This window comes from Cucumis melo, chromosome 3 (genome assembly GCF_025177605.1).
Source record: "Cucumis melo cultivar AY chromosome 3, USDA_Cmelo_AY_1.0, whole genome shotgun sequence".
NCBI classification, from domain to species: domain Eukaryota; kingdom Viridiplantae; phylum Streptophyta; class Magnoliopsida; order Cucurbitales; family Cucurbitaceae; genus Cucumis; species Cucumis melo.
Genome location: NC_066859.1, coordinates 683,534 through 694,696, shown reverse-complemented (window position 1 = coordinate 694,696; position 11,163 = coordinate 683,534). Strand labels below are relative to the sequence as shown.

The window sequence follows — 11,163 nt, the reverse complement described above, 5'->3', positions numbered from 1 at the left end:
TAGTTTAATAATTTTTGTCATTTAAAATAAGACTATGTGCATGTATGAAAAAATAATTTTAAAAGATTAAGCACCTAACATAAACTTGTTTATTTTTGTAAATATATAAAACACATACATAAACTATTACAACTCAAACTAAAACAATTTACACTGAAGATAAATTATTATAACTCAACCATAACTAAGATCGTCGGTATTTGAAGTTTGAAGTTTATATTGTGTTTGAGACGGTTACTTGAGTTGAGTTGGATTTGTTTTTCTGAAACCATATAAATAAAATAAAATAGAAAAACTGCAATTTCGTAATAAAATAAATTTATATTTCTTTTTTCCCTTTCCATTTATTCTTTTGTGAATTTTGTTTTAAGAGAAAAAGAAAGAGAAGGGAAGAAAGCCCTAACAATATTCGTTCTCCCTCTCTTTTTCGTGGAACAGCCCCCACTTGAACTTTCAGCCGCCCAAGAAATCCTCTCTCCGACAACCATTAGCAGCGACTACTAGTGACTGAGCGACACTAGAACCACCATCCAGCATCCCATTTCTGTCTTCATCAACCACGCCAGACTCCGAGTTCCAGCGACGGCGGCGCTTACATCCTTCGGTGGCGGTTACCATCGACACCCTGGAAACCCACGCGGTCTGAACACCCTGGAAGCGACGTTTTCCTCCCTTTCGGCAAGGTTAGACACTTACCCATTGTTTCAATGTTGGATTTAAGTCACCCACTCCTTAAGGGATCGTTATATATGGGATCGAGCATATTCGAACACCAACAAACAAGGATTTGGGTTGTTTTGAGTAAGAATCAGCGGGTAAACAGTCTAAATTTATTTTCTAACTAGTTTAAGATGCTCTAGACTAGTCTCTAATACTTGGAAGTCCTTTTGTAGGTTTGAAATAGTTTAGGAACTATTATATCACCTTGCAGCAAGGACTCAATTATGTTGTCTTGTTGATTTTTAGTTGTTAGAACCCCGTTTAGAGCCTTTTCAATTGAATCTGTGTAGATGTTTGAATATACGTATGATTAATGTTAGAGAACATAACACATAAGCATAAAACATATTGTAGAGTTTACAATGGAAAGTATTAGAATTCTTGAGAATGTCGATGGCCCTTCGTGGAGTCAGTCAGTTGGGCTGACGTTGACTGAGAGATCAGTGATCTTGGATTATATCAGTTGGACCGGAAAAGAGGTCGGTGGACTTGGATATATCAGTTAGGGGCAATGGAGATCGTTGGTAGCCTCGGATGAAGTCAACAAGGTTGACGGAGTGTGTTGATGATAGTGGATAAAGTCATGTCGATGCACCTGGTCTCAATTAGTTGAGGTCAACGTGTTTGAGGTATTCATTCAGAATTTTTTGTGAGTGTTAAGCTGGAATGTTTACTGAATTTGATTAGTTCGATTTAAAACTACGTATGATATGGTAATCTAATTCATGAGGTTAGCATCATGTGATTGACATTTAAAGTTGTATGTATGTTGTTTGGTGACTGTTCAGCTGTGGGCTAGGGCTACTTACCAGTACAAGTGTCAAGTGTGTATCAACCCCCCACAACATTTTTTAGGTGTTGACGGCTGTTGCGACCTTGGTTATAGCAAAAAGGGAATATAGGAAAGATTGACTATTGGGCACATGCCATTGTCGTGGTCTATTTTCTTTAAAAGATCATTTCATTCCAACATTTGATTATTGAAACTTTGTTTCAAAGTCAAGTAGGTTTTTTCCGTTGGCTTTGAGTCGAGGATTGTAATTGACTTGTTTGGGTTATGTTGTTTGAGTTTGACATTAGTTTTGTTTTGTTTTGTTGAATTTGACTAAATTGATGCTTTGCATATCAATTTAGCATCAATTTTAAAAAAAAATTTACATTGAATTTCAAATTGTTTAATAGTTGTTTTAAAGTTGGTAGCATATATATTTACATCGTTACATCACTGAAAGCTTTCTAATGTACCAGAGATAGTAGAGTTAGTTACATGTCGAATATTGGTAACGTTCTCTTGGTTGGAGTTGAAATTTGGGGTCGTTAGAAGTTTCCTTTATTATTATTATTTTATCCTTTTTTAAATTGATCTCTCACTTTATTGCCGTATATTTTGCTAGCTTACTCGAATTCCGATGCTATGTTCCAAAATTTTATCATTCTTTTTCAATTGTGGATTGTGTACTTTTCAACTAAAGATGTAGAGGATTGCATAAACAAGTTGAAGGAAGGTATTATCCTCAAGCTGGATTTCAAGAAGGCTTATGATCTTGTCGATTGAGACTTTTTGGATAAGTTGTTGGATGAGTAAGGTTTTGGGTATAAATGGAGAATGTGGTTTGGGGTTGCGTTAGGAAAGTGAACTATTCCATCCTCATTAATGGTACCCCTAAGGGATCTATTTAGGCTTTTAGAGGCTTAAGGCAAGGAGATCATCTATGTCCCTTCTTGTTCGTAATTGTGGTGGATGTTTTAAGTTGTCTCATTTCTAAGGGAGTGGAGGGAAATATTATTGAGCCTTTTTGGGTTGGTTCCGAAAAGGTTGCTTTGTCTCCTTATTTAAGCTTCTAGCTCTGTCTGCAAAAGTATCGAGAAGCTTATGAGAGAATTTCTTTGGGAAGGAATGGATGAGGGGAAGAGATCTTATCTGGTTAGTTGGCAGGTAAATGGGTGCCCCGTGAAAGAGGGAGGGTTTGAAATTGGTAACTTAAGGATGTGTAACAAAGCCTTGTTGGCTAAATGGCTTTGGCGTTTTGTCCTTGACCCCAAATCTTTGTGGCATAGGATCATTGTGAGCAAGTATGGCTTTGATCCCTTTCAATGGGTGGCTAAAGGGATTATAGGCGCACATTGTACTCCGTGGAAGGACATCTCGCTTGAGGTCCTTTCTTTCTATGCTTGGACTAGATGCATTGTGGGAGATGGTAAGGAGACCATTTTTCTTTTTGGAAGATCAGTGGGTTGGGGATAGCCCCCCTTCTCTATCTATCCTCATCTTTATCATCTGTCATTTCTTAAAAATCATGCAATCTCTATCTTTTTATTTTGGGTGGGAAGTTCAGTGTCTTTTTCTATCAAATTCCTTTGTCACTTATCCAATAGGGAATCGACGGAAGTGGCCTCCTTTCTTTGCTCGATGAGTGCAACTTTAGGGAGGAAAGGAGGGATGTTTGTGTTTGGAAACCTAATCCTTCGAAGGCTTCTTTTGTAAATCTTTCTTCAAATTGTTGTTAGACCCTTCCATGGTTGTGTGTTGGTTTTTGGCAAGGTTTGGAGGATAAATCTAGTTCTTTATCTAGTAGGTTTTGTTAGGTTGCGTGAGCACCTTGGATGGGCTTGCTAAGAAGATGCCTACGCTTATGGGACCACCCTGTTGTATTCTTTGTCGGAAGGAGGAGGAAAACCTGAACCACCTGCTTTGGGACTGTCACTACGTGAGGTTTGTGTGGTCTTGTTCTTTCAGAAGTTTGGTTTTCAGAGTGCTGGTCAGAGAGAGATCCGTGCCATAATTGAGGAGTTTATCTTGTATCGTCCGCCATTTAGAGAGAAAGGCTGGTTTTTGTTGCTTGCCAGGGTGTACGCCATAGTTTGGGGTATTTTGAGGTGAAAGGAACAAGAGAGTTTTTAGAGGTTTAGAGGACCCTTCTAATGTTTGGTCCTTAGTGAAGTTCCATATTTCTCTTTGGGCTTCTGTTTGAAGGTTCTTTTTTGTAATTATTCCATTGGTGGAATTTTATTGAGTTGGAAGTATTTCTTGTAGAAAGCTTGTTTTTTGGTGGGCTTGGTTTTTTGTCGGGCATTCTTTTCATTTCTTTTTCAATGAAAGTTGACTATTTTTACTAAAAAAAAAGCAAAAACTAGATTTTCTATCTTAGCTAAAGAGCTTCAATATTTTGCAGATCTTGATTTCCGAGAAGAATGGCAACATTTGAACTCTACCGCAGATCAACGATTGGAATGTGTTTGACTGAAACTTTGGATGAAATGGTTCAGAACGGTACTCTTAGTCCCGAGCTTGCCATTCAGGTTCTTGTCCAGTTCGATAAGGTATAGCCAAAGCTGTTAGGAGATGTGGTATATTTTTCTATTTGTGTTTAGAATTTAGGTCTTGTTTAATTTAATTTGTTACTGCTTTTGCAGTCGATGACTGATGCTTTGGAATCACAAGTGAAAAGCAAGGTGACTATCAAGGTATCTTTTTTGGCTTAAGAATTTGACAATCTTTAACGCTATAAATTTATGTTGCTAAATAAAGTCAACGTTATAAATTTGAACATATTTTTACTGATAAGAGGAATCGGTTGTGTTTGCCTTGTTTGTAGATTGCTCTGTTTGTGCTCTATTGCATGTCTAGACTTGATCTAGATAATTTTGTCAATAACACATTACATATTTGTACGTCGAATGTATATGTTAGGAACCAAGGTAGTATGGTATAACTTCGTTTCACATTGGTGAGAATGAATGGGATGATCAATGTGGTACTTAAGTGGCTTGACTCTCTCACTCCAATAGCTGACTTTTTGTGTGTTGTTCCTCAAGGTGCTTAAGTACCTAACAATGGTATCATAGCTAGTTGTCAACGTTTTGGAGTAGAGTCGGTTGAGGGTTTTGATCGAGTGTGGCTGAGTGAAGTACTATCGGAGTAGCCGGTTGGACGTCGGCTTTTCGGCGATGGGGTATTGTTAGGAACCAATATAGTGTGGGATGTCAGTGACCAATGTGATACTCTAGTGGCTTGACTCTTCCACCCAATAGTTGACTTTTGGGATGTGGTTCTCCAATGTCCTTAAGTACCTAACAGTATAGTGGATATTCTCCCGGTTCTTTTGGTTGCCATGTAGTGACTAGAACCGTGATATAGGAATGAAACAGTGTACGGTATAAAACCATTTGTATTGAGAGATGGTAGTGTTTCTTTAGTGGAGCTTTTGATTTCTATGCGATTTGGTTGGTTTTGTGATAGACCCCTATCATTAAACAACACAGTAGAAGAGTGAAGAAAGCCAATAACTGAAAATAGTCTGTTAATGAGTCGGTTAGAAAAGTTTGTTATGAAAGTAGTTAGGAAAGTAGCACAAATAGCACAGTACCCTGAAGAGTGTTCATTCTTGAAAGATAGAATAACAGGAAGAGTGTACCCTGAAGAGTGTTCATTCTTGAAAGATAGAATAACAGGAAGAGTGTTTTGTAATTCGTGGAGGAGTATTACAATCAATAAAAGAATTCTTACTTGATATACATATTCGGGTCCCATCATATTGGTATCAGAGCAGAGCAAGAAAAAAAAATGGCAAAGAAGGCTAAAGAGAGATTTGACGATGTCGAACAAAAGATTATCAACATTCAAGCAGAGTTGAAATGCCTATGTTCAATGGTGAGGATTCTGACACTTGGTTATTTCGTGTAGACAGATATTTTAATATTCACAAATTGACAGATTCCAAAAAGATGACCGTAGCAACAATCAGTTTCGAAGGGCCAACCCTGAATTGGTATAGAGCGCAGAAGAGCAAGAGAAGTTCATGAATTGGTTGAAGTTAAAAGAGCAATTACTCGTACGATTTCGATCGGTGAGAGAAGGATCCATTTGCTGTCAGTTCCTAAGAATTCGGCAAGAATCAAGCGTGGAGGAATATCGAAACCAATTTGATAAATTGATGGCACCATTATCAAATCTACAGGATCGAGTGATTGAAGAAACGTTCATGAATGGGCTACTATCGTGGATTAAAGCCGAGGTTAAATTTTGTCGACCAAGCCGAAATGATGTTGTTGGTGATGTATAATTAAAATTTACCTTCAACCACCAGCTTAAGCTTTTAGGTGAATTGGCAGTTTAATATGGTATCAGAGTAGGTAGTCCAGGGAGGTCCTGTGTTCAAGCCCCTGCATTGTCGTTTCCTCCCAATTAAAATTAATTTCCACTTGTTGGGCCTTTCAAAATATTTCAGTCCACAAGTGAGGTAAAATTGATTTCCATTTGTTGGGTCTTTCAAATATTTCAAGCCCACAAGTGAGGGGGATTGTTGGTGATATATAATTAAAATTTGCCTTCAACCACCAGCTTAAGCTTTCGGGTGAATTGGCAGTTTAATAGATGCAATTGGCTCAACTCGCAAAAAATCGGGAAATAATCTGAAACGAGGCCAACCTTAAAAGCTATATTGGAGGTAAGTACTCTGCTTCCTCTTCATCTGCTACTAAATCCAGTAATACTTCAGGCGATAGAGGAAATGCCATATTTCCAATGAGGATAATTACTTTAAGAGCAAATCCAACCGGAGAAATAAAGAAAGAAGGTCCATCAAAGAGATTGAGCAATGCAGAATTTCAAGCCAGGAAAGAGAAAGGCCTTTGTTTTCGCTACAATGAGATATTCTCATGACCACAAGTGTAAAGCCAGGGAACAAAGAAAATTGAGAATGTACATAGTGAAGAATGATGATGAAGAATTCGAAATTATAGAAGATACCAATTACGAAGAAAAAGAGTTGAAAATGGTAAGAATAGTAGAGGAAGACCAAATTGTAATTGAATTATCTATCAATTCAGTTGTGGGCCTTTCCAATCTGGACACCATGAAAGTAAGGGGAAAAATCAAGATAAAAAATATAGTAGTATTGATAGATTGTGGAGCCACCCACAATTTTATCTCAGAGAAGTTAACCAATGAATTACAATTGATCACAAAGGATACTTTCCACTATGGAGTAATCCTAGGATTTGGTGTAGCAATAAAAGGCAAGGGAATATGTGAATCAATGGAAATAATACTGAGTGAATGGAAGGTAGTAGCCGATTTATTACCATTGGAGCTAGGGGGAGTAGATGTGGAGTTAGGGATGCAATGGCTATACTCCCTAGGAAATGCAGAAGTTGACCGGCGAAACTTGACCATGACCTTCTTACACCAAGGAAGGAAAATAGTCATTAAAGGAGATCCTAGTCTAAACAAAGCAAGCGTAAGCCTGAAGAACATGATAAAATCATGGGAAGATTCTAACCAAGGATTTTTGGTAGAATGCCGATCCATGGAAGGAAATGACTACATCCTCGAAAGAGAGTGAAAATGAAATAGAAGGTTAACAACCGAAGAATTAGTGAGAGTAGTGCTGAAAAGATATGAAGATGTGTTTACATGGCCAGAAGAGCTTCCTCCACAAAGAAACATAGAACATCACATCCACCTCAAACAGGGTACCAACCCAATAAACGTCAGACCATATCGTTGTGCCTATCAACAGAAAGCAGAAATGGAGAAACTTGTAGATGAGATGCTGAAATCAGGAATCATTCGCCCTAGTAATATCCCCTACTCCAGCCTAGTCCTATTAGTAAGAAAGAAAGATGGGAGTTGGCGCTTCTGTGTAGATTATCGAGCACTGAATAATGCAACCATACCCGATAAATTCCCAATACCAGTGATCGAAGAGCTATTTGACGAATTAAATGGAGCAACCTGATTCTCCAAAATTGACCTAAAAGCAGGATACCACTAGATTCAGATGTGCGAAGATGATAATGAGAAAACGACATTCCCAGCCCATGAAGGTCACTATGAATTCATGGCTATGCCCTTCAGCTTAACCAATGCACCGTCAACATTTCAGTCCTTAATGAATTTAATCTTCAGGCCCATATCTAAGGAAGTTTGTGCTGGTATTCTTCGATGATATACTAATCTACAGCAAAGACATAGAAGCTCATCTACAACACTTGGGGCTAGCATTAGAAGTATTAAGAAAGAATGAGTTATATGCAAATCAGAAAAAATGCAGCTTTGCCAAAACAAGGGTTGATTACTTGGGAGTAGAAGTTGACCCTGAAAAAAATTAAGCAATCAAATAATGGCCAGTACCACAGAATGTGCGAGAAGTTCGAGGTTTTCTAGACCTAACCGGATATTACAGAAAATTTGTTCAACATTATGGCTCAATAGCAGCTCAATTAACACAACTATTGAAGCTTGGAGGATTTAAATGGAATGAGGAAGCCTATGAAGCATTCCAAAAGCTGCAGAATGCCATGATGACACTTCCGGTACTAGCTCTACCAGATTTTAATGCTACCTTTGAAATATAGACAGATGCATCTGGCTAAGGAATAGGTGCAGTGCTGACTCAATCTAAACGCCCCATTGCTTACTTCAGTCACACATTGGCTGTGAGAGATAGAGCCAAACTGGTATACGAAAGGGAACTTATGGTTGTTGTCCTAGCTGTCCAAAGATGGAGATCCTATTTGCTTGCTAGAAAATTTGTAGTCAAAACCGATCAAAGATCGCTAAAGTTCCTGCTAGAACAAAGGGTGATCCAACCTCAATACCAAAAGTGGATAGTCAAGCTCTTAGGCTACTCATTTGAGGTAATATATAAACCTGGAGTAGAAAATAAAGCAGCAGATGTGCTCTCAAGGATGCCCCTACAGTGCACTTATGCAACTTGACAGCACCTACATTGATTGATCTACTCACAGTCAAAGAAGAGGTGGAAAAAGATGACCATCTACAGAAAATAATGACAACTTAAGAAGGAAGAAGGAAGCAAGGAAAGTAAGTTCTCCATCCAACAAGAGATGCTGAGATATAAAGACAGGTTGGTCATCTCTAAAGCATCAAAACTGATCCCAACTATACTACACACCTACCATGATTCAGTATTCGGGGGCACTTAGGGTTCTTAAAAACCTATAAAAGTGAAACAAGACGTAAAAAAGTACTGTGAGCAGTGCTTAACCTGTCAGAAAAATAAATCCTTAGCCCTATCTCATGCAGGTCCTTTGACACCATTGGGAATACCAAACAGTGTGTGGAGTGATATCTCTATGGACTTCATTGAAGGTCTACCTAAATCCAATGGGTTTGAAGTAATTCTGGTGGTAGTAGATCAGTTCAGTAAGTATGGGAATTTTTGACATTGAAACACCCTTACACTGCCAAAATTGTGGCTGATATCTTCATCAAAGAAGTTGTTAGATTACACGGATACCCTAAATCTATAGTCTCAGATAGAGACAAAGTCTTCTTAAGCAACTTCTGGAAAGAGCTCTTCAAAATGGCAGGAACAAAACTGAACCGAAGCAGATCATACCACCCTCAATCTGACGGGCAAATCGAAGTAGTTAACAGAGGAGTGGAGACATAGCCTTAGGGGCATTAAAAGAAAATCTCAGAATCGCTGATCCTGAAAAGAAGTGCAGATAAAAAAAGAAGAGAAGTAGAATATGCAGTTGGAGATATGGTCTTCTTAAAAATAAAACCCTACAGACAAGTCTCACTAAAGAAGAGAAGGAATTAAAAGCTCTCTCCAAAACTTTTTGGACCCTACAAAATCCTAGAAAGGATTGGTCAAGTGGCATACAGGAAAAAGCATCCATCCATCCCGTGTTCCATATTTCGCAGCTGAAAAAAATTGATGGGGGAACACCAAGCTGAACCAGCAGAATTACCCTACATACTGAGAACCATTAATAGCGTGCAGAACCAGAAGAAGCTTATGGATATCTCAAGAACAAAATTGCCAGATGGGATGTTTTAATCAAGTGGAAAGGACTATCAAGAAATGAAGCAACATGGGAAGATTATGATGAGATCCAGCAGCAATTCCCTAAGTTTCACCTTGAGGACAAGGTGAATTTGGAGAAGGGGTGTAATGATAGACCCCCTATCATTAAACAATACAACAGAAGAGTGAAGAAAGCCAATAACTGAAAATAGTCTGTTAATGAGTTTGTAGAAAAGTCGTAGTTAGGAAAGTAGCATAAATAGCACAGTTTGAGAGAGATATTCCTTGTTCATTCTTGAAAGATAGAATAACAGGAAGAGTGTTCTATAATTCGTGGAGGAGTATTACTATCAATAAAAGAATTCTTACTTGATATATATATTTGGGTCCCATCATTTTGTTAATTCTATTCCTTGCTTCGTTGTTTCTTAATTTTAGAAACGTTTTCCCTATGAAATATTGCTCCTTGGATAAGTGATGAAACACCACTTTTTGGTATGAATTCCCTCTTCTATTTAGATTCTGATAAGGGGTACATTCTGGAACTGAGTGGAACTCAATTCCTTTCACTCTCTACTGCCTTTCTCTTTCAGGAAATTACAGTAAATCTTCTTACAAAATTCTCATCTCCTTCCTCCTGAATTCTATTAGTATTTATACTAATCTTGCCAGCCTCTAACTAACTCACATGTGAGTGTTATTACAACTAATATAACAAACTAATGTAACAAACTCCAGCTGGTATGACTAACTTTTCCTTCTGCTGTAAACAAATCTAATTGGGGGTCTATCAATAAGTTTCTCTGGAATATACTTTGTAGTTCTTTGTGTTTTGGGAATCTGGGGACAAAGTCATCCCTGTCGTTAGGGAGGTGGCCATATCAGATTCTACAACGAGTCTTCGTGAGTCCACTACCATTGCTTTCAAGTTCTATGTTCAATCCTATGGATGTTGGATTTTCTAACGATACTCAGTTGAACGTTTATCACACACACACATTGTACGAAGGCCATTGCTCTAAAAGAAATTATGAAATCATAATCACACAACAATGGTTATTAGGAGTTGTATAGTTAACATGCGTGACATTTTGTTTATGTCTCAAACACTTTCTTTCTGGTGATTTCTTAATTTCTTTGTCCTCGTACTGTCTTGTCATGCAACAGGGACATCTACACACCTATCGGTTCTGCGACAATGTTTGGACATTCATTTTGCAGGATGCCTCATTTAAAAATGAGGATTCAAGTGAGACTGTTGGAAGAATTAAAATAGTAGCATGTGACTCAAAGTTACTTTCACAATAAGCTCTCATACATCAGTTCTATTCAATGAAATTTGCATAGTTATTTGCTGATGATGGAGCGAATTCAGTCACGGTGAGGAGGAAATGACCATCCAGGAAGTGATTCAAACGTGATTCTGTAAAGTCATCAACCTGAACGGCAAAAAGTTGCATTGACGATACATAGACTGAAATTGGCTTCTAAAGTTGATTACATAACAATTACGCGATCCTTCTTCTAGTTAACGATAATAAAACATGATATATGTTTCCATATTATGCTATTAATTTCTTGTTGTACTAGTTCCTTTGAATCTACTTTCTGTACATTAGAATTCAAATTACCACTTCGAAAGGAATAAACTTGATTGGAACTA

The 11,163-nt window shown here is 37.9% G+C and overlaps 1 protein-coding gene across 4 annotated transcripts; it reads left to right on the top strand.

Annotated features, from left to right (window-relative positions):
* The first annotated feature begins 348 nt into the window (after positions 1-348).
* Positions 349-11,163, top strand: LOC103485407 (transcription initiation factor IIA subunit 2). 4 transcript variants are annotated; one of them, XM_051081971.1, is made up of 5 exons: positions 352-683; positions 1,184-1,349; positions 3,894-4,041; positions 4,135-4,173; positions 10,668-11,163. In XM_051081971.1, exons 3-5 carry the CDS (start codon positions 3,913-3,915, stop codon positions 10,806-10,808), a joined length of 309 nt encoding a protein of 102 aa, XP_050937928.1. In that variant the 5' UTR covers positions 352-683; positions 1,184-1,349; positions 3,894-3,912; the 3' UTR covers positions 10,809-11,163. The 4 variants fall into 4 exon arrangements, with proteins under 4 accessions (XP_008441202.1, XP_050937928.1, XP_050937927.1 ...); XM_008442981.3 differs by having other exon boundaries at positions 358-683; positions 4,135-4,185; XM_008442980.3 differs by lacking the exon at positions 1,184-1,349 and having other exon boundaries at positions 349-683; positions 4,135-4,185.